This window comes from Platalea leucorodia, assembly GCF_965183815.1.
Source record: "Platalea leucorodia genome assembly, chromosome: 4".
Taxonomy (NCBI): Eukaryota; Metazoa; Chordata; class Aves; order Pelecaniformes; family Threskiornithidae; genus Platalea; species Platalea leucorodia.
The window spans coordinates 84,665,268-84,689,344 of record NC_138826.1 but is presented as its reverse complement, the minus strand read 5'-3'; the positions used below and the strand labels follow the sequence as shown (position 1 = coordinate 84,689,344).

At 39.2% G+C, this 24,077-nt stretch overlaps 1 protein-coding gene across 2 annotated transcripts in view; it reads left to right on the top strand.

Moving 5' to 3' along the window:
• Positions 1-24,077, top strand: part of NAV3 (neuron navigator 3) — a gene marked incomplete at its 5' end in the record, with an annotated part of 269,575 nt that overhangs the window by 183,981 nt on the left and 61,517 nt on the right. For both annotated transcript variants that reach the window (XM_082311047.1, XM_082311046.1), the window contains 2 exons: positions 19,366-19,504; positions 22,867-23,143. In XM_082311047.1, the coding sequence (XP_082167173.1) occupies positions 19,366-19,504; positions 22,867-23,143 (416 nt within the window). The remainder of the gene's footprint in view (positions 1-19,365; positions 19,505-22,866; positions 23,144-24,077) is intronic.

Sequence of the window (24,077 nt, the reverse complement as noted above, 5' to 3'; positions counted from 1 at the left end):
CCCTGACACTTTATTTAATATATTCAAGTGTATGTTATTTACATAATCCTCACGTGTGGAGAGGAACATCTTATATTTGACAAACAGCCACGATGTGATGAAACAGAACACGCCAGGCATATTGCTGCTTTTCAGTAGTGCTGCTCCCTTGCATTTGCTATAGATTTCTGGAAAAAGCTATTTAATAAAGCTTTCAATACCTTCTCTCGCTGATAGTTAATTTCTGCCATAAAATAACAGAGAGGCCTCCCAGACCTGCTGTATGAAAACTCAGAAAGAGCTCCTTATCTAATCAAGAGAGGAATCTCCTGACTCACTTTATGGTATTATACAACCATGTGCACACTGTAGGTGGTCTACCTATTGAACGCTGACCCCCAGAGCATGTTGTAATAAACATTTTGCTAGACAAAATGGTAAATGAATGAGATTTAGCAATTTCAAAATTCTTTTGGGCACATAAAACAGGAGGAAACAGGAGAATTGCAGTATTTCACAATAATTGTTGTCACTGATGATGTTTTTAATTTTTATTGCACTGTTATATCATTATGTTAATGGAAATATTCATAGAATAATGACAAAATATTCACTATAGTAGCAGAAAAACATTTAAGGATGTTTTCATCCATCAAATATTTGAATATTAAATTAAATTAGAGCAATTCACAGTAAACTGATTAGAAAACAGTGAGAACAAAGTTAGGTAAAATAATTCAACTTAAATCAAAATAAAATAATTTTTCAGAAAGCTGTTTTCAGGTTCCATTTTTCTGTAGGCACTTTCTTGAAAATAACTGCAGCCACTTCTTTAAAATCTTTCCTTTTAATCAATATTTTTTACAGCAGTTGAGATTAGGTTATTCATTGTAGTGACAACAATGTCGATGAACTCATTTGGCCTTAATGATTTGATTCTGGCAGCAGCTACTACTTCTGTTTACTGTGAAACCTAGGGTTTTCATATGAAGGTTAAAGATAGAAGTGGTTCCTGGGATGGCTGACAGGGTGGATTAGTGCTGCGGTGCCCTGTAGGAAGAGATCACTGCTGCAGTACACAAGGGAGGGTTGTCACTGAGGGAGGTGAAGTTCGCATCTAGCCTACAAAGGGAGGTTTGGACTCGGGTAAACTAGTTATTGGCAGGTATAAGTAGGGTTTGCTTATTGTCTGCTGCTTATCTTTGCCTGCCAACGCTGCTCCTGGCTCCTAATCACCGCTGCCAGGCGGCCGTCACGTCGATGGGACTGTCAGCTGCTCTCCTTCCTTCTTCCTGCTCCTGACATTATTTGTTTGTGACATTTCCAAATAGGAAATCTTGAGGAAGAACAGCAGTGCTGGCTGAGCAGGGGAAAATGAAAGATCTTTGTCTATTGGCAGAGGTTTTTAGGCTATGGCAAGCTCCTTTAGGTTTTTATTCTATTTTTGAAGTTGCATGCAGTATTCTGCGTTTATCTATATCTCACTGAGAATTTATGTTCAATCCTAATAGCTTTTGCATCCCATTTAAATGGGAGTAACCGAAGATTTCATTATTTAGGACTTTGAATGATTAGTCATTGGGGTGTAGGTTCTCTAAAGATTCATAGAATATTGTAGCATATAGTAGCCTTAGCAGACAATTTCACTCAGTTACACAAGGTAATATTGGGTATGAAATACGGCTTGCTAGAAAAACGATGGCTCAGCAGTTCACCCTGAAATGTCACGCCATTTCAAAGACTTATCTTTCACAGTGCTGCATGTTGCAAACTTACTAGGCTGTATACTGAAGCCTACATACACAGTAAGGATATTATCTGTAAATAGGAGTGCATGAGAAAGTGACAGTTTGCAAAATGACACCTGAATTATAAGAAATAAGAAGTGAGTGCCAGCTTTTGATTTGCATGTAATGGTACCTGGGTTACCAAGCCTTGTCCACAGGTGCATGAAGTGTGCTATCTGAATTTGATGAGCTGATGGTCTGCTCTCACTTAATACAACTAACTTTGTTTAATACTGCACTAGATTCCTCTATCTGGGTTATGTTTTTTCTTATGCCAGCTTCCTGTTACATTCTCTCTTCAGTCATTCAGAGGGTCCAGGATTTGGGTTTTTTACTAGCTCTCTACACTCCTGCTATACTGTAGTACATTGTAAAGTAAAATAGAAACTTTCTTAACTGTTAGGAGAGAAATTGCAGATATTATAGCTGTTCCTTCTCAGTCCCAGAAACTAAACTTCAGTGTGGAGGGTGCCCCGTTAAAATACACGTATCCTAAACTTCCACTGATTTTAATAACAATGCATGTAGGCAGTACACATATATACTATGCAAATGGTAACAGGAATCCTCAAGGTTTGTACACAGCCACTGAATCAATTTAACTATATAATCAATTTAGGAACTAGTCTGTTTATGCCAGAGACCATTTGGGTGGATCCACGCATATATTGCTACAGAACTGTAGAGCTTGGTTCAGGAGAGAAGATGTGGCTTGAAAAGGTAATTTTGTGTTTCTACCTGTTGTTTGTCACCCAGCCTCTCTGCAAGGAGCACTTAGTACACATTACAAAAGGCAGAGGAAACCAAATGACTAGTTTGAAGACTTGGGAGGCAGTGAAGTTAGGTTTGGAACATGAATATTCATCAGATCTGGCTCCTAAAATAATCATCAAGCACAACCTTTCTTTGGGAAAAGCTGTCAAGTTTGACGTACCATGCGTTCAGAACCTGACTGAGAAATGATTAACTTTGAGATGGAAGAATCTTTTCAAGCAGCATTAAACAGAGCATTTTAGCAGTTTCCCATTAAATTTTCTTCAGTATTTGTAAAGTTCATTGATTTCAGAGAAATAAAAAGCAACAATGTGTAAAAGATGGAGACTCAGTACTCTGGAGTAAACCAACTCCTCCCCCTTCAAACTTTTTGAATAAAAAGAGGATAAAAATGCATTCAGCTAATGTAAAGGGGAAAATTAATCTGTCTCATATCTGGCAGTGCTGGATAGAAGCAAAGGCGATAGGAAGCCTTCCTGCTTTCCCTGCTCAGCTGTATTATTAGTTATAATTTTAGGCAGGCTCTCTCTCAACAGACTGAAGGCTGTGCAATAACTGAGAAAATCAGGGCATTTAATGATGTCCTTAACTGCTTTGATGTCACATTTTTAGACATCCACGCTTGAAAATTTTGATCCCTACCCAAATCCTACATGTCATAAAGAAAAATGATGCTACATAATATCATCAAATTTGGTATTTTGAATCACTCAGAAATAAGTGCCGAAAACCCTCTAAGTTATGGTTTACTACCAAAGGAAATCTCTTTTCTCTAAAGGAAAGTCCTAGGAAAATGCTGATCCTAGGGCAAGGATGTTTAGGGATGATTTATTCCTCAGAACATAAAGGGATTTTTTATGCTTATTCTAATATAAAAATGTATATTTGCATTATCCTTATGAATTCTTAATGCCTTTAAAAAGACTAGCTAGGCTCAGGCATTTAATTGTGGACTGCTTTATGAAATAGATTTCATTTTTGTCAGCTGTTGCTTTTCAATTTCAAATTTATTTTGTCAAGTTGGTTTATATCTCAGTTTGTTTCATTTCTTCCCCAAGAGACTTCTGCCTTTGCCAGTGTCCCAAGTAAGCGATTTTAAAAGAAATTGCTTTCAGTAATAGAACTATAAATAAAATACTGAATACTTCCTTCAGACAAACTCTGGTAGAAGTTTGTGTATCATAAAGAACAAAAAGTCAGACAAAAATTTGTTAGAAAAACTTAAACTGAAGTACTTGATAAGATAAAAGAATAATAAACAGAGAATCAAATATCAGTTGATGTCAGATTTTGGTTTTTTTTAAACAAAGAAATATCCTGACTTCTAGTAGCAGACTATTTTGATAATGGAAAGGAAGAAAGATATAATGAGATGGACTCACACACTGCACCATCTAGGGGAGAGCCCTTAATGGCTTGTTTATTTTCCAGTGTTACACACTCCAGCATTCCCAAGTGTAAGCCATTGCTTTTGACAGATTTGAGTATGACCAGAGGCCTGAACCAGCAGCCTGTCATGTTCAGCTATGCCGAATGCTTTTAACAGCAGTGTTACAACAAAAGAGTGGAGGCTGAGCAGCTTGTCAGTCTCAGGAGACTCCTACACTTTGCCGTGTTACAGGCAGGCCATGACTGACTCGTAGCCATATCTTAATAAGAGAAGGGAGAAATCAAACTTAATTTTTTTCAAAGAAGAGGCTTGAATAAGTGAATGAAAAACCAATAGGCCATTGGAGTCTGCCTGTTTGTCATAACAAGCAAGAATCCTGTGATGTTTTTTACAAATACCTATAACAGTCACACTCTCTTTTCTGTACATGGGAGCAGTTGCCCACGGCTGCAGCTGGTCACGCCATGGACAACTCCATTCACAGACTACTGCAACTGGCTTTGGACTCGGACTTTGCTTTGGGAGTCTCTTGTTTTTACTCTTCACTGGCATTAATTCCAGTGACATTTTGGCTCAATGCCTAGGTTTCTGAAGAATGAATCCGAGGCTAAAAGCTAGTGTGTACTTAATCCAGTACGTGGATCAGGTCCCTCAGCAGGGAAAGAGAAGCAATAGCAAGAAAGGGGAAGGCCATAGGCAGTGCTTCACTGCTGAATGTAGATTACCCTATGGCCATTTTGCTTTGGAACAGCATGTGTATGTTCTCTTCAATCTCCAGTTTTAATACAGTTATTAAAAGTGAATCCTTAACTCATTTAACTATCACATTTGTAACAATCATCTGTATTTAAGTATTGCACAATCAGAAAATTAGGATGGGGTTACTTGAGTACTACATGAAGTTCACATGAAGTTCTGTTAGATGCAATGGCAACATTAGAGGTGCCAACTGAAAATCAGAGCTTTGAACGAAGAGTAAGAGAGCAAGCATCTTTATTAAGTCAGTGAGTCAGCAAAAAGTGGGGAAGGTCAGAGGTCCTCTGACTGTTCTCTCTGGTTTTCTCCTCCTTTGGAAAAAGTCATAATATATAGCAAGATGATTGAAGAATCACCTCCATGACACTGCTGCTTCTTTGCCTTTGCAGTGACTGAAGCAATACAGTCAAGAAAAGGGAGCAGTGTTTTTTGCAGGGGTTTCGTCTGCACTGCTGCAAGGGAAAATGGTAGTCTTGGTTTATTTCTTAGCAATTAAATACTTACATAAAAGTTACTCCTCTCATAGTTGGTCCTATCTTGTTGAATTTTAGTACAATAGTCTTGATTGTTACCCAATATAAGGTTAGCTATCCCTTTACCCCAACTGTAGTCCTTCAAAACCATTTTAGGACATTTTGTGATTTATATTCATGCCAGTAATCCTGTACCTTTCCTGGGAATTGAAAAGGGGCGGGGGGGGGGGAGGGGCAATTAGATATGGAAATGAAAACCTTTTATAAGGGAAAAAGCTGTAGATATAAATATTGATTAGTTGTAGAAGATCTGCGATGAGTAGTAGTAGTACATATTGTACATGTTGGGGATTTTAAGAGGTAAGTTTGCACTAGAGTTTCCAGGCTGCCATAGCCTGTTCTTGCTATTGGAATACCCTCTGCCCTTTAATTTCTGCTGCTTCTGATAATTTTATATGGTCTGTCAGAGAGCAAAGATTATCTGAATTTTAGGTCAAATGGGAGAGAACCAGACAATTTCAGGTGAAAAGTAAGTACACAAAGTACTCGAGTAATGTAAACACAACAGACTTTGCGAGAATTGCATGGGAGGATTTTTGCTGTAGGCCATGTGCCACTCTCTGTAGTGCCCTTTGTCTCAGCTGTATGTGTCTAGGGTAGAGACGATGCAGCAATTCAGTTCTCCAAACCCTCTGCTCCCTGCTAGTGTCCAGAGCTCTGTTACCTTTGTAGGTAACATTCATCCTTTTTTGATGCGGGGTTTCAGCTTGGTGTCCCACTCTGCTGCAATCCATCATATTTCTACCATCTCTTGCTGTCTGGTCTTTTGATGTCTTTCTTGCATCGTAATTCTTTCTGCAACATTGCAATGAGTATTTTCATTCTTAGTTCTCCTAGCAGATGGTAAAAAGGACTCTAGTCCTTTCTGTTCTCTTTCCAGCAGAACTGCAGGCTTCATGCCTATCCATTACAGTATTTTTTTCTGGTTTTCCCATGGAAAAACTGCATTGAAAAAAACAGTGTGCATGCGTTCTTTCCTTTTTTTCTGATACTTTTAGACTCACTTGCCCACTTTCATAGCTCCCCTGGGATTGGGTTTTTTGGGTGGTAACAATAAATAGCAAACTTGCTTTTCTTATTACTAAAGTTAATTAAAAATTCACACAGTTGCAAGGGTAAGTTGCACTTAAAATGTGTCTTGTTTGCAGCCCCAATGTAATCATCATTTTGGAGAGATGTTTAAACTGGCTCTGAGATGAGGTGTCCTATGCAGCAAAGTCAGCTGCCCGGAGGGACCCTGCCACCAGTGCCCAGCAGATAACTATGTCTCCAGCAGGAGGCAGTGGGCCTGGCATGTACACCCTAGGAGACAGGCAAGGCTGCTCAAGTGCCAAAACCTCCTCCCCTTACTGTCTGCATCTGCTGCTACATTCCTCAAGCCGAGGGCTTTTGTCACCCTCATTCACCACTTCTTGTTTGGTCCCATCACAAACTCCTCTTTCTGCCCCTTGGTGCCAACCTCAGCGTGCTCCCCAGTCACCCAGAATCCCTGAGAAACAGCCAGAACCAAATTCCTTAAACATTTGATAGATCTTGACATATTAGGGGAGTAAATCCACTAAGTCAGTTCTTTATGTGCCCACAGGGATATTAGGCGTTGGTTTTCTCCTGCTGAGGATGCTTAGAGGCTAAAATGGGTCCCCTTTTTAAAACCTGCAATCCACACCACGCTGACAAGCTGTGTCAAGAGTGTCTTGAATCCATGAGCACCACTTTTTTCTTTCACTCAATCTGGCAATAAGAGTAATTTCAGTACTTTCATCCCTCGGAAAGAGAGAACTCATAGTGAGATACATTAGTGCTGCCACCTTTTCAGCTGAAAGGGGTGCTTTTAATGTGCTGTTTCTCTGAACTTTGAGCTAAAAACAGCCAAAGGAAATACTCTGTTATCCAGAAGGACTACAACTTTCTAAAGGCTTTGGGTTCTTCTTTTTTGAAGGAAATTGTTTACAAAACAGAATGCAGCAATGCCTTCAGGAAACATCTGTCACTGTACTAGGAAGAATACCGAAACTTTAGGATGCTTAAAATATCAGAATTAGTTATTGTTGTTTGTTGCATATCTATAGAGGTTTGATCAAAATTTGCTGTTTCGTTTTGAGGGAATATTTTAGCTCTGGTTTTGTATTAAATTATGAGTGAAATGCTTTTTTAATTTGCCACAAGAGAAACTGAAATATGTGTGATTTAAGAAAAAGAAATTTAAAGTTTTGTTTCAAGCATCCATTTTATGTTATCCTTTAGTATTTTGTTATCTGTACATTTTTTCATATGACTAGCATATGGTGTAATATTTCATTGAAGATGTTTCAATTCAGAAAAAGGTAGTTTTCTTCAGTATTAAGTAGACTTTTCCATATATCAATGATATTTTGCCCTGTCACAGTCCAGAAACCTGGGCAATTTACCTGGCCTGCAATTCACTTCCTACAAGCCTTTCTTCTCCAGACTCCTAAAAATTGGATAAGGATTAGGTTGAAGCCTGAAGTAATTGTTCCATAAATGAGCTGCTTCTGCCCTCATTGGCAAGATGCTAAACACATGGCACAGGGATTCTTCAAGAGATGATGGGACCAACAAAGATTGGGTACCACTAGTATATGGAATAAAAATATATACATCTGGAAACTTTCAGTGGTAGAATTGATGCCAATTGTGATCTCTGAGCAGAATCAAAATACTATGGATCAACAATTGCTGTTAATGACCATGTGAAAAGTGGTGATGTAACTTAAGATGCGAGTAAATAACATTTAGAATTGCTGCAAAAGCCTGGCACAAGTCGGGATTAAAGATAACATTAAACTCTTCAAACAGAGTTTATCTAAAACTAACCAATGTCAATAATCTAAATGCCCAAATACCTCTTTAATGAAGAACAAGAAAATCTTTAACATTTGGGGAAATGAAAAAAATATCAAATAAATGCTAGGATGACTAAACCTCTGCAAATAAGTTTGGTTCTGAAATCTGTATTTTCTAAACTCAGCAGCTTGACCTTCATGGGGAAAAGGCTAGAAGGAATTAAAAATCAAGACAAAAAACTTCAAATGTCAAAACTGAATAAAAATGCTCCATGAACCTGTTTACTAAAAAGAGAATAAAGATATGCATAAACTGGATGAACCTTTTTTTTTTTTTTTAACAGTCTGGTTTTGTGTACAGAATCATGTATGTCTGCTATATTTAATTCATATTGCACATTTCCTCTCAGAGAGACTTCTGCTTTGCCTTTGTCTTCACATGTCTCTGTATTTTCATGAGAGTTACAAACTATAATTTTTTGAGCCTTTATGTTTTCTGCAAAGTTTGAGTAAAATCAGCTAGCAGTTTTGCTCAGGCATCAGTGATGAGCAAGGGCCTGAAGGCCAGATGCACAGAGTATGAGCAGTGAAGCCTTCATTCCTTACTAAATGGTGCTAAAACTCAGGTCATGCAGAAGCAGGAGAAAGTCCCTTTCTACTAAAGCAGTAATCTGGATCTTTAGTCAGCAAAATCTGGGAAATGAGCAACAAGTGGGAGTGACAGTTCTGGCAAACAAAACCAGGAGAAGAAACAGCTTTGTGTTCTGCTTAACTTGTCCTTTTGTCAGACAGGTTGTTGTCATGATGCTGACTGCAAGCAAGTAAGCCTATTAGGCTTCAGATAATAGGCTTACCCTGTTATCTGAAAATGTTTGTGTGGATCAAGCTCTCAAAGAGTTTTGAGGGTGAAGATTTTTATTAAGAAGCCCTTTAGGCATCAAACTATCAGCTTTTCCCACAGTAGCAACTTGTTGCTAAACTCAGCAAACCAGCACCTTGTCTTGAGACCTGCAGGGAAAAACTACATTGAACGAGGGTGTGCAGGAGAAAGCCCATTGCTTCCAGTCGCTTCCCAGATAAAATTCATCCCACGCTTTCAGAAGGGCTGCATTTCTGGCTGTGCTCACCCTTGGTGAGAGGCATCCCGCTCCCGCGGTGCCCTCCCCACTCCTCGGATGGCAGTGCAGGGCTGCAAGTTCTGGGACCACGTTATGCCTATGGGTAGGTAGGTTATCAGGGAGTGCTGCAAGGAGGTGACAAGGATAGGAGTTGCCTGGCACTAAGTGGTTACTTTCAGCTTACAGTTGTAATGGATGATTTAAAAAAAACAAAACAAAACAAAACAAAAACGCATGAAATTACAAATGAAATATAACAATTTTGTTTTAGTGTCTGCCTGCCACGTCTTTCCGTCTTCAGCAAAGGACAATGTGGGCTAGCAAATATCTCTCACAAGCCAAAACCAACACCAAACCTTGCTTTACTCCAACAGCGAAGCTGCATAAAACTGCTCTTTTTAAGTGTTGCTATTTCATGGAGAGTTATAGGATGACTATCATGACCAGAATGAACAGAGACTTACTTCTCATCATTCTGCTAACATAGCTATGTATGTTTTTTCTTCAGATTGGGTTTAATCAGTTGCTAGCAGGAAAAATAAATCCTCGCTTCTGAACGTAAGCAAAAGTAGAACAGGTAGTTCTAGCAACAAATATTCCTAAGTGTGAGAGACTATGCACAGCAGGAGGTTACCAGTAAATCAGGACTTTGACATCAGGCAAATAATTACTGGGAAGAGTTCTCCTCTGAACAATTATCAGGAGGATCTCTTTGGTTTCTTCATGTACTGTAAAGACAAGGTTGAGTAAAGAGCTTTGATTTTTCAGTACCTCCCTCCCAGCTGAAGCTCTGACTGGCAGTTTGTAAAGGTGAATGGCAAATTCTGCTTATCTCAGAACGTTTAAGGTGCTGCTTTCAATATGATTTTCCTTCAAATACAAATGTGGATCCCATGAGATGTTTCTTTATGCTTGTGGGATCTGATTTCTCTCTTCATTTTGGGGGACGTGAACTGACCACATATAAAGCGAAGAATGATATTTTTACTTCTTAAAGCATCAAGGTAACAAGGAATAGAGTTTTACATTGCTTTTATATCTTCTGAAGAACTGTATAGGCACTATACTTTGTTTATTTCTGTCCATTCAACTGATGTTAATTAACTTGTCTGAATCTGCATTTGAAAAATTCAAACATCTCTTGGATCCAAACAGTGTATTAAAAACATAACAAACAGCAGCGGGAAGATAATTCCATCAAAAGCTTTTCTGCCTTGATTTGTTATGATATTGTCAGCAGTTCTTGATGGAATTACTTCCTTACATCTTGCTTCAGCCCATATATTACTATTTTCCATAGACTGAAATGTAATTAAAAATGAATGCTGTTTATCTGCCTTGTGCAAAAAAAGAACTGTACATTCCAGAAACAAAATATCTTTCCTAGTTGGATATTTATTATTTTATTCAAGTAACACTTGCCTAAATTCCATTTTGCAAAGTTCCTTCTTCTGATTGTTGATACATTCTGTTATGAATTTAGAGCTAGCTAATGACTTTCTGCTGTCCCTATCATGTCAGATTAAGCGTTGTATTCAGAAATAAGTGGAAACCAGAGGGGGTTCTGGCAAAGACTTATTCAGGTCCTGAGGTGTAGGTATGCAGGTTTTGCAAGGGATGTATAATTATCACAAGAAATGTAAATTTTCCAGCAATTCTTTTTTTTTCCTGCAGGCTCTAAAACCAGATTATTTCTTAAGGCACTTATTAAATGCTTGGAAGAAAAAAATATGGAAATACACTGACCTTGCAAAAATGCATTTTGCTCTAATTGTGCTGTGGGGATAGAAGTCATTTCTGTAGTAGGATATAATTTTCTAATTGGATCTTCTTATAAAAAAATTTTCAAACGTGAAATAAAAAATCCTCCCAAAGTGACACTGCATGAAAGCAGGTGCATAAATGCATTGCTATTCTTTTTAATTGTAAACAATTTTCCTTAGAATATGCTGAATGCATCCATTTTGAAATGTACATGACATGATTTTCTGTCCATGACCTCAAAGTAATTCAGGATTAATGCTTCAGCGGTTGCCTTGTTTGGGTATGACAGGTAATGCGTTACACTTTCTGAGGAAAAGGTGGTGAAGTATGAGTCCAACCGGCTATGTTTTCATTTAGCTATGAGGATAAAATAGCTATAATGAAGCTTATAGCCCCTGCAAGTTTCTGGTTTGGTTCAGGGCCTGGGCTTTGGCTCTCACAGTCTGTGGATTGAAACAAAGTATTGATTTTATGAACTCTGTGCCATCTTGAATCTGTCTGTGAGGGTCAGCGTAGCCGTTTTATGAATAATGAGCAGCTGAGCTCACAGGAAAAGATTTAAAATGGATTAATTCATGATGAATTGAATTTTGAAGGAAAAAGTTTGCCAACTGATGTATTGGCATGCTAGTGAGGAGTTGCTTTGAGTAAAACAGTCCAATTATTTTCTTATCTTTTCTTCTTAATGAGCTGAGAGATCATTTCTATTCTCGAAAGTCAATTAGGGGAGCAGCTATAAAGTCTTTATTTTAGGCTGAATCCTGCCTTACTCTCCTGAAACATGCCCTGAAATATGGGCGTTGGAGAGGATGGTTCATGGCAGCAGCCTGGACTGCATGTTAATATTCACTTTACTGGTGTGCTGTAGAGAAGCAATGTCCACCTCCATAGAGTGTGTTGTGGACGCTGATTTATGCATTGCGTTCCCTGTTTTATGGATTTTATGTGTGTGGGGCTAGTTTCAGCACAGACTGATGGTCAATGAGTTCTACCTTCCTCTTGGAGGGCTTAACTTGTATGAGTAGAGTAAGGAAAGGTGTACTGAGTTCCAGCTTTCTACTGTGGGCATCTAGTTTAAGTCCTCTACCTCTAGTCTTTCCTGCTTACCCTTTGGATGTACCCGCCTTTGTCTGCCGACAACCTAAGGCATTAAATGCCAACCTTTGACTTCCTAACTCACATTTAATGTAGATGCCTTGTGCATCACTGACAGGAATTGTCTTACACTCCAGGTAGCCACACGCTTCACAAGTGGCTAAATTTGGGGATTTTGCTTTTTTAGGGCACTATTGTCTAATTTAAATAACTATACAGCATAACTGAAGGTGTCCCAGCCCTAGCCACTGCAGTAGACTAGTGTACTAGCATCTGATTTGGCAAACATGGAATTACTAATTATAGTAATTGCTTGTGTTTCTCATACCTCTACTGTTTCTATGTACAATTGTGTGGAGACATCCAGAGGCTCTGAAAGAGGGACATGGAGACCTGCATCATCTGAGGATTCATTAACATAAAACAGCCAGCTGTGTGCAGCCAGAGGAAGGGATAACACCTCACTGCTCATCTTTGATCTGCTCTTAGTATGAATTTGTAGATCCTCAAACACACACTCAGGAGTTAAGTTTCTGTTTAGCCCCAAATGTTACTCTTTTGTCATGATCTCAGTTATCTTATTTGTCCTCTAAGACCATTCCCCCCAGCAGCAGAAATACATGTGGGCACTGCCCTGTATGTACCCGCTATGGTAATGAATGATTTAGAAGTGTTTAAAAGTGTTTTCACGTTTTGAAAGCTCAGAGTTGCTATAAAAAGCAAGTAAAGGTTGTTTTGCTAAATGTGTTTGTTTAGATCCCCTGAATCCCAAATCCATATACAAATCCCTGGGGATATGTAAGTTCCACTGGCATTAGCAAGAATGTGACTAAGGATTTCTCATTCCTAAGCAAGACTCACAAGGATCGTAGGTCTACTACTGTGGTCTAAAGTCCTTCATGTGCAGTACAAAGCATGTGACAAATAAAGTGCTGTTTTTCATTCAGAGTTACAAACCTCCCTAGATAGAATAGTTATTCTGATTAAATGAATGCTTTAAGAGGAAAGGTTTTGGTTTTGTTTTCTAGAGCTGTATTCTGCAAGCTGTAGTTCCCACTTCTACTTGCAAAAATGGGTAATGAACCAAAGAAAAAATGCCAGCAACTTGGCAAACTATGCCAAGGGCTGGATGCGTTGAAGGAACCATACTTTTCCAGCAGACTTGATAGCACATTGATTGGAGTTTTGCTGCCTACATATGTCTGATGATCTGCTTGTGAAAAGCTTTTTTGTTTGTATTCATTGGGCCACTTTGGCTGGAGGTGCTTTCAAAAATTAATGAAGTACGCCAATGTTGAAATGAATTCCAGGCATTGACCCAGCTTACCAGTATGGTAGACTTCACTGAGCTGGCGAGTCTAAGGGCATGTAGGAAAGTGCTGAAAATAGAAACGGGAAGGATGGAAGGAACAATCATTGTGGTTGGGCACTCCACCGTATCACGTCTGCGATTAGAGACTGCTTTGATTTTCTGAAACAAATACTGTGAAAGGAGAGTATTTTAGGTATCCATGGAGCTAACACAGATTGTTAGTACCACTTCCTCTTGTCATATACCTTCAGGTTCATTGCTCTCCCAATGCAGTGCATTTTGTATTTTCAGCCATCATGCAAAACATCCAGAAAAAATTGTTGCATATTTCTGCAGGTCTTCATTATGTAGGGTACGATCAAGTATTATCTGGCTTGTTTCACTGCATCTTTGCCTTGGAGCTCTGTTGCTTGCCCGCCTGCTGTGTGAAATAATGTCTTATCCCATATAAAATATTCCTCATTTGGTTCATATACTTCAGTGTGTGAACTCAGAATTGGATTATTTTCAAGTGAAGAAAACCAAATACTTGTGGTAAGCAAACACAAAAGTGTCATGAGCACAGCTGAGTGCAATTTATTTTTCCATTTGAGGGAATACTTGTGGGAATACATTTATAATCTCTGTTCAGCTCTACACACTGATGTTAAGCACCGGGTGTTTTGACTTCAGACACCTTGCTATTTCTAGAACAACTATGCGGTAGAAAGGTCAATGAGAGGATTATTATGGAGAGATCCTTTCAGTACTAACACACACTAACGAAAGCGAGACAAAGAGTGATAGTGAAGACTAACCAATTGCATAGAGAGCAAGTTGTGGATTCTTCAGTTTCATCGAGTATTTGATATAATCAAGGAGTTGGAACTTTGCTTGAAGCATTTGGAGCAATTTGTGGAGCATTGGGTTGTGTACAATATTCACAGCCACCTTCAGCAACTGGAGACAATGCGGAAGTCTTCTCCAGTGGAAGTGTTACTTCTTGCTTCAAAATGGACAAGAACTGTTCAGATTTTAAAGATGCAGGCTAGAATTAGAGGATGAGTTTTAGTAAGTGCAAGTAATCTCATAGGCACATGTAGTACATCAAAGAAAAACACAGTTCTAAGCAGAAAGAATATTGGTAATGTCACTGAGAAGAGCCTGGGCAAATTCAAAGAGCATGTGGTATGTTTCTGGATGAAGGTTGTAACACAGTGGCCATAAATCTCACCAGGGCATGGGAGGGAAACCACCCTTCGGTGCCTATCACATGGTTGGGCACACTTTTTCTAGCTCCCAAGGCGAAGGGGCATTCCTCCTGCAGTACAGCTTCCCTGCTCAGATTCAGCCCTGTATATGACTGAAGTGATGGAATAATTATCAGAATTATAAAGTTGAGAAAGCTGAATCTTACTCATGCTGTGTGAAAAGAACTTAATGAGGTTGTAAAAGCATTCAGAAGTAACAGAAGTGTTGCCTGTGTAACCTTAATTCGGATTTCTTGTGCACATACATTTTCAGGCAATCATGGTTTGGTCAACAGTCTCTAGAGTCATTATTTTATATAATGTGTAGATTGAGGGTGTTCAGTTTTAAAGCAGTTATTTGGCATTTTGTGTATTCCTTGTTATTTGTCATGTGCAGCCCCTTATTTTACTTATCATATGCCATTTGAACATTTTTCTAAAGATGAAGGGGCTCTTTTAAGGTGCTTTTTAGTGTAGTGTCTGAGTACCCACAGTTATCAGAGACTATGTTTTCAAACTCATTTGTGCATGTATTGTGTCCATTTTACAGATGGAAAGCTGAGGTACAGCAATAGTAAGGCCAAAAATAGCTGCTGGTTTTTGACATGCAGTTTGAGTTGTTGGTAACCTAAATTTTAAGATATCCCTGCAGCAAACTATAGGTTCAAAGCCCACATTTGCATGCAGTACATCTTTGCAAGTCAGATGCTAAGCTCTAAAGAAAATTAGAAGATCTTATTGGTGTCTGGCTTGTTAAAAATGTTGGTTAAAGCAGTCACCTAATATCTTGCAGGTTGTAGGGAGTGTGGTACACCAGGGGCTTCAATCATGCTTCGTATAGTTCCTTTTGTTACAGAAGTCTTTCAACTTCTTTGAAAAATGACAGAAGGCAGCTTGCTTTAATGCAAAATTCAGATTCATCCCTAGAGCAGACCTCTTATAAGCACTAAATTAATGAAGTGTTTCTAGAGAAAAAATAGTATGTGGTTATGTTATCAAGAACTTGTTACGTACGTGTTGTTATGTACATTCGCAATGACAGTAGTGACTGCTGGGCTGTTTGCTTGCTCTCCATTTGCTGATTTGAACCCAGAACTAGGCAACACGCAGTAGGCTGAGCTGAGCTGCTGCGTAGGGAGGAACCTTTGGCCTGTTCGCTGAAAAAAATCTGTCAGGCATATGCAAACAGTGATTTTGAGGAGACTTATAAATTATCCAGATTTAAGAGCATTTCTCTTAGAAACAGCAAAATGCCCATCCTTAATGTGAAGATTATAGCTTGCTGAATTTCAAGGTTCTTCTCCCGTTCCTCTTGGGATCCAGGGGTTTCTCAAAGAAAAGGTTGCCAGAACTTGTCAAAACAGGGCATTTTTCTCTTAGCCTCAGTCTCCCAGCTAGCTGAACTGCATTTGCTGACATTTTCTTTTAAAGAAATCAACCTGAGGCTGACACCCAACAAGAAAAAAGAAGCAGATTTTGCCAATGTTATAAGTAGCTAAATGTGGCTTTTAAAAGGGAAGTGATGTCAGGCATTAACAAGCAGTGGTGCTAACTTGACCTGTCACAAACTCTGTAGGATGCATGAAAAAGAGAAAAGTAAATGAAAGATAAAATGGAAAGGAAAGTTGAATCTTAGCCAGTATATTAAAAGCCTATATTAAGTCCCTTAGGTACAGTTTGACAATGAATATTGTTTTGATGAGGGGTAGGAGGAACAAGAACAAAAATTACAGTGAGAATTTGCTGCAGACTCCCAAGAATGGATTTTCAGTCTCAATGTGGTGCACATCTAATTTTACCAGATTTGTTTGTCATACATTTGCTAGTTTAAAGGAGAAATTAATATGAATCATCAAGAATTTTTTTCAAAATTATAAATAAGGCATCTTCATTATCCAAAAATTATATTAACTCATCTGATAGCAACTGTACTATCTAGACTTGGGGAAAGAGGGATGAAAAGGTGGAAACGGTAAGTACTGAAAGATAAAAGATTTAGCTGCATAAACAAGTTAAACCAAATCTGGACAATGCACTAAAATAAGCACAGAACAATGATCTTCATTGCCAAAAGGGTGGCTGATACAGTCTGTTTTGTTGGAGTTTTCCATTCTTACTATGTATATTCAAAAGGTTGGTATGAAACGTTGTTTCAAGCAGGAATCAGTTTCTCTAATAGTCCTTAGAAAAATGCCATACAGGAAAGAAAGAGGTTTTGGATAGTCCTGCTTTTTACAGGTGTATTGAATATTAGCAGAAATCTGGGGGTATGAAAGCCCCCAAATTTAGAAAACATCTTGAGCACTTATCATAAGAGAAAAAAAATCCAGACAAATATAGTGATGACTCTGAAAGGTCAGTAGTGGAGGTGTCAAAGTAATCTTCTATATATCTTACAAGATGGCCGTGACTGTTCCCAGAACCCCCTAATAATCCACTGGTGAGTGAGGTGTGATGAGTGTGAAACACCACAGAGAAGCCATAATAGAAAGGAAACATGATTGTAGTAATTTTTGCCTGAAAACTTCAGCTGTAGTGAACGTGTTTATATTTTGTGAATCAGCTGAACTATTTCAGAATTTAGAAAATGTGAATCTTGTTATAGTGAAAAATGAGCATGAAATGAAGTACTAAAAATCAAAATAGAATAAAATAACAACAAAAAAACCCAGAGAAACAGAACTAAACGTTGATCTTGGTCCGCAGAGTCTTAGGGTAAACTCAGAAAAGTGATGGTCAAGTATTAATTGACATGAATGTCATACATTAAAAGTCCATGTTGCTTGTGAAAGTACCCAGTATATCTCATTTTGGATCTGGCTTATGATTTTTTTTTTCCTTTTTTAAGGTATCTTTTAATGAGGGCATGTTATCTTTTCTAAAACCTCACCACATTTAATATTATTTATGTCTTTATCTGTCTTTAAGGTTCTCAGTCTTAACACTGTTATACAAGGTATATTCCCATGTGGTACATAACATTTGAATAACAGCTTTTAGCATCAATGAAATCCCATATCACATTAGACAGTGAAAAATACAGAAACTATAAATGACTAGTGCTTCAGAGATCATTCTTAGATGAATATGGGCAGCCTATAAGGTATGATATTATAATAATTGCTTAGATATTAAATTTTGTTATTAAATCACTCGTGTGTAGATTACCTGGAAATGTTGCAAAGAACATATTTATTTGTAGTCATTGTACTCAGTGGTGGAAAGTGCAGCACTGTAATAAAATCTTGCCCTCTGAAATATGTTTATCTTGTCACTGAGCTGGCTTACTGATGTGATTTTCTACCTTTTGCAAAATGAAGGTAACGCTTGCTGCAGTTGCTACGATACAAGACTAGTGCACTGAACTTTCTGGTGCATCAGCACACATTTTGTACCATGCAGTTCATTGTCACTGCTGTTATGATTTTCTAAAGCCTTCCATGAAGAAGCGGACAAGTGAATTTTATCTCCCAAAACACCACGTGTAACATAAGGATTCACAGATATTTTCCTTGTTTGCTCTGAATGACTAGTAGCAATAGTACTGAGTTTTAGCTCAACTGTGGGATTGAATTTTAGATTTTTTTGTAAAAGGTGGCTTATGACGGCTACAGCAAAATAAGGATATTATGTACTCTCTCTTGTATTTTGAATTTTACCAGCATGCATAAACATGTCACCTAGCTTTGTGTATCCAGAAGTTATGTGTCTAGAACAGGCTTTATTAACCCTCTCCTCTCTAGGAGAGGGAAAGACATAAAGAGGCACCTTCAATGAACTGTTCATCCCAGAAACCTGAGACATTTTAAGCCAGGATGAATTACATCCTAGAGGAGCCTGCTTCTTTGTACTGGTTGCAGAGGTCACCTAGACAGATAGCTGAAATGAGATGCCTAACATTTATATAGGCAAAACTACAGGAGATGAATGCCTCTGCGAGTGATAAGGTGAATATTTTTCAAACTCTGTGGCCTGGGAATAATCCAAAACAAGACTAACAGGTAGAGATGCAGCAAAACTGGGAGTATACTGCTGTATATGGCAATAAGCTGAGAGTCATAATGTAACACCATGGAGAAACAATTGTGTAAAGAAAGGTCTGGGAAACACAGATCAACCTCCCTTCCGTGCAAAAGCAAGGCTTTTATGAGAGTAGATAAATGACATTTCTATAAGAGTAGCCTTTTTCTCTTTTGCATCCTCTGCCTTGATCTCCCAAAGCGGAAGAGTTGACAGCCTGTGTTTCTTGAGAGATGTATAATGTGTTCTCTGTCAACTCTGGTGACTGTATTGTCAGGGAATCCTATTCTGATGACATTGCACCCACTAGACAAAGGCTGAAGACAAGAAAATAAAACTTGTGGAAATACTGGCTTCCTGCTGACAGTTGATTAGGCTGCAAAAGAAATACTCCTCTTATTTTTCTGTAGCCTGGAAATCCATCAGGTGTTCTCCAAGCTATTAATAATGCTTTGGCTAGCAACACCAGGTAGGTTTAATGGATTTCCCTGCCAGTGTACTGAATGTGATTGCAATGAAGCATGAAACAACCTGTTTTAATGACTTACACTAGTGCTTGCTTAGACCTGATGTTAATTTTTTAAAAGGCACCTGGGTCTTTCATTAATTGAACAAGCAGCCACTTGACAGTGAGTGAATAATTAATTAAAAAGTCTGAAAACTAATATTCATTGTACATTAGGAAATATTACTGAAAATTTTCCAGTAAACCTCTTGAAGAATAAGTAATCGCATCTATTGATTTTGAGATACTTTCTGCCTATTGACATGCAGTATGTAAAGTATGTGCTCCTTTCCCTGCAGCTGGGATGACAGCAGCTCAGTTAGTAGTGGCCTCAGTGACACTCTTGACAACCTCAGCACGGATGATTTGAACACCACCTCATCTGTCAGCTCTTATTCCAATATAACTGCCTCTTCAAGGAAGAACACTCATGCCCAGGTGAGTAGCTTTTCATTGCCATTTCTTGCAACACCCCACAAGCGTGCAGGATAACAAAGAAAAAAGTTTAGTATCAATGCTTCTGAAACAAATGAAATATACATATTTTACTAACTCCTCTATCATATCTGCGTGCAAGAAGCCACGGACCCCACTGACCCAACCCTGACCCATGGGCTGACGCCTCAGATGCCCTGCTCCCAGGGCACATCCCACTGCTGAAGGTGCTGGCTGCCAAGACCTTGCTCTGCCCACCCTGGGGGAGCCCCCAGTGGTCCCAGCCCCAGGAAGCCCTCAGCCCCTGCTGCACCCTAACACAAAAAAACACAGTATGACCGGATCTGTGGTGGGTGGATTTCTACTCATTTCATCCCATTTGGAGTATCTCTTTCAACAGATAGTACAATTTAAAATAAGACAGTTTTCGTCTTTCATGAGCTGACACATATCAGGGAAGAAATACATAGGCTGTACTGTCCTTTCTCTGTTCTCTCCACTGGGAGAAAAGAGGATGAAGGAAGGAGGCCACAGGTGGCAGAGCTTCTCTTCTCCCCAGTTAGGTTCAGGAATGAACATGTCCCATGGGCCCACAAGCTGACAACGCATAGTGTCAAAATAGAGTTCTGAGCAGCATACAGCCACAAGCTATATATGTAATACATATATATGTGTGTGTGTGTATATATACATATATAAAGCCCTTGTGCCAGGTATCCCAGTATTTCTTCCCAGATTCCCTCAAAATTGCAAGTAATGAAAAAGGCAATACAGAACGCTTGCAGGAGTTGGTTCCCCCCAAAAAAGAAAGAAAAAAAGAAGAGTTAGTCCCAGTAGAAAAGTATTCTCTGCCATGTCATCTCCTGTTTACAAGTAGGAACTTCAAGACTGAACACTCAGCATAGGGGAAGAATTGTTGTCTCCAGTGATTTGATGTCAAGTATTCAGGACACAAGACTGACATTCCTAATTCCATTTAGACTCCTGCAGGCAGCCAGTGCCTGCAATTCAGAGATCTGTTTTGTAGATGTACATTGTGGCAGATTTTGTCAAGAGGAGAAAAACACATATTTGTCATTTCCTCCAGACAATGGGGAAATAAAGTTACTTTGGGAATGAAGATTACTTTAATCTACAGCAGGACAATTTTCAGACTGATGTTGTACTCATGCAAAGATACTCGCACAGATGCCAGCTTTCTTCAGCCCTTACCATTGCCTTTCCCACCCCATCAGGGTCTCCCATGGTTGCTAACTGGAGATCAGCCCCTTCCCTTTCACGTCAGCTGTGATGGCCAGCTAGTCCTGGCTTACTTGTTCCACTGCATCATCCTCATCATCATCATCATGACTGGGAAATCTCAGGCTGACTATTTAACTCTTTGCGGGTTTTTTCATTCGAGTGATCTCATGTTCTAGCTGCTCAACCAGATACCATTTGCAATTTCTTCAGTGACAGACAGAGATGCAGCTGTGTTCAAATGTTGCTTTCCTGCCAGAGTTGCTTTATGTTATGAAGGCTAGGAACAGACCTTTATCAGGTCTGCCTTTACCAGGCAGATTAATCAGAACATGCTGTACTCCATCCTAGCCTCTAATCTCAGTCAGAAGCTGAGATGAGCAGAATATATAAGTATTTTTGCCAGCTGTTCTCCAGGTGTAAGACATACTCATGCAACACAGAGATCCCTTTTGCAGTCTTTTTAAGTGATTGGAGCTGTGCAAGCTGGCTATAACCCGAGGCAGAAACTGCATATTTTGTTGTTGTTTTCTTATTCAAAGCAGATTAACATCGCTTTTCGGATCCCAGAATGGTGAAGAGAGGCTTTTAGAAAGTATTATACTTGTCATTTCTTGGAAATGATGCAGTTTGCTTTAAAAATGTATAGCTATGTGTTTATAACCATGCATTTATTAGAAAAGTTCTGGGAGCATTACACATGTTTTAACAATAACACTAATAAAAACTCTCTTCTGAAGGACCTTGCAATATTTGTTTGGGCTCTTTTCCCATCAAACCTTACCCAAAATCTGTGCTGGTGTCTCCAAAGCATATATGAAATTATGGAAGTGCAGAGAGCTTTTGCATTTTGTACGCCTCAAATGACAAATATGTAAACTGCGACTGATTATTCTGTCGGTCATCTAATCGGTATTAATCCTACCTATGACAGCAGTGCCTAGGAAACAGCTACAGAGGGGTCTCCATGGAGAAGGAGTTGTGGCAACACAGAATAATAAATAGCCCTCCCCTGAAGGCAATCCAGTTTGCAGTCCTGCTTAGGTTGGCTGTCTGAGGCCAGGACTGTGGTTATATCAGACAAAAGTAATGAAGAGTGATACCTGAGAGCAGCACCACTTTTTGCTGTTAGAGAGGGGCAGAGGTAAGCGGGACTGGTGAGATGATGATGTGCAAATAAGGCTTGAGGATGAGGTCAGGAGGCTGCAGGAAAACACAGGAGGAAGGCTTACGACGAACAGCCTGTCAGCACAAAGAACGCAAGTCCTGTCAAACACAGAGGGTAGGGTCAGTCTCCAATGTTTCTATTTAAGCCGCCTTCACAGCTTCTACGCTGTCTGTCTTGTTGGGCTGTTCCTTGCAGCACACCCTTATCAGCACACAGCAGGGAAAGCAGATGTTGCAGGGATGTTAGGTCCTCACTGGGCCATCTTCCACATGAGTCTGAGTTTTGGAGCAAGCGTGACCCCAGCTGGTTACCTTCACCTCGCTGGTGGGTAGTGCTTGCGTAAGTCTCTCTTGTAGCTGCTCTGCTAGCTGATAGAGTGATTTTCTTGTTGGAAACAATTAGTTTCTGTGGAGACAAACCAGTAGAAAAGTCATCAGCTGTAGCACTGATAATTTTGCTGAGGATTTTATCCTGGCTCAGTAGTGGTACAACATACTCAATGCTGCTGAAGTAATATTCCTAATTTGGTCAGTGGGATATTTGGGTAGGAAAAGGCATGAAACCAGACTGAGGTGTATTTTAGCAGTATATTCAGGAGTTCCCCCATTCAAGCTTTTAGTAAAATCTCTCAGCGCAGTGAAATTTAGAGGGAGTTGAGGAGTGGTGACGGTATCACCGCTGATGACTAGAGTAAATTATGTTTCACTTCATTATGGTTTATCTATGAAGGAAAGAGTTGAAAATCTTTTCAAAATAAAAGAAAAAAGAAAAATGTCTTCCAAAATGGGAATGTTTTTAAACTTTTGGGACCAGGATACTAATGTTTTAGAAGGGGAGTTTCCACAGCCCTTGCTACAAACAAATCAATATGCTTATTCTCCTCCCCTCCTGTGATTTAAGAAATCAGCAAATACTGAAGATGCTGAGACTGACCATTTCTCATGCAAATTTCTCGTAGCTGAAGACGGACTCGGAGAAGCGCTCAGTTACAGACAGCGAAACTTGGGGCAGCACTGAAGAACTGAAGAAACCAGAGGAAGATTTTGACAGCAGCGTAGACAGCAGTGGCAAGTGGAAAGGCCTTCCCTCGGGGCTGTCTGAAGAGTCAGAGAAGGGAGGGCAGAAAGCATCTCTCTCTGTTTCACAGACCGGATCCTGGAGGAGAGGCATGACTGCACAAGTAGGAACAGCTCAGTCCAGGCACAAAGCAGGAACAAGTGCACTCAAGACCCCGGGTAGGAGACTTCTGTAGTTCAGATTACAGCACTGAAATTTAAGGCTTTATACTTAGACTTCGTTTATAAGAAGTGAGGAATTTTTAGTGGGCTAAAAATAATTAATGGGTATTGTCAGTGTGTGACAGACATGAGGAACTGTAAGCATATTGGTAGCTCTTCTCATAAACGACTGCAAGCCAAGATTGTAATAATATACTAACTTGTTCATCTCTATAACTGTTAGCTTGCTACACTCCATACTAATAATTTATTAATCATACATGAATGTATCCATAACACAAACTGTGATTACATTTCGTTTTACTATCATTTGAGGATGTCAGCTTCTATTAGGGAATTCTTAAAAGTATTTTTGGACTCATGTCTGCCTTATCTTTGTTCTCTAGAAAACCTGTACCTTTGATAATTGAACATATGCATAAAAATGGCAAAAGATTAAAAGCTGAGGTAAAAAGGTTTAACATTCAAGTCAGGGGGCTCAAACTGAGTGTTTCTGAACTAAAGCTGAATTGTCACATTCCAGATGCTGCAGGTGTTCGATAGTCCATTGTTAAGAAATTGAAAAAAAAATCTTTTCACACACTTTCCTCACTGTTAGATGAGTTCTTACCTTCTTCTGAAAGGCCTCTCAGAAGTACTAGCCACTTTTGCAATCTAGTTTTGAAGCAAAAAATCCAAAGTTGGCAGAAGACATCATTATTAAGACCATCTAATCCATCATTTTACTAGGGAAATAGCGACCCTTTATAGGACATTTTCTAGACCCTTGTCCTGTCCTGACAAAATACTGCATAAGCATGCATTAACCCCCAGTTGTAAAGGTAACTAGCAAAGAACTCCTCCGAATAAATTCAAATCCTTTGTGACCCTCTTTTGTTTCTTTGCAATTTGGAACTGCTAACCGTTGGTCAGCCTCTGGTCTATAAGATCC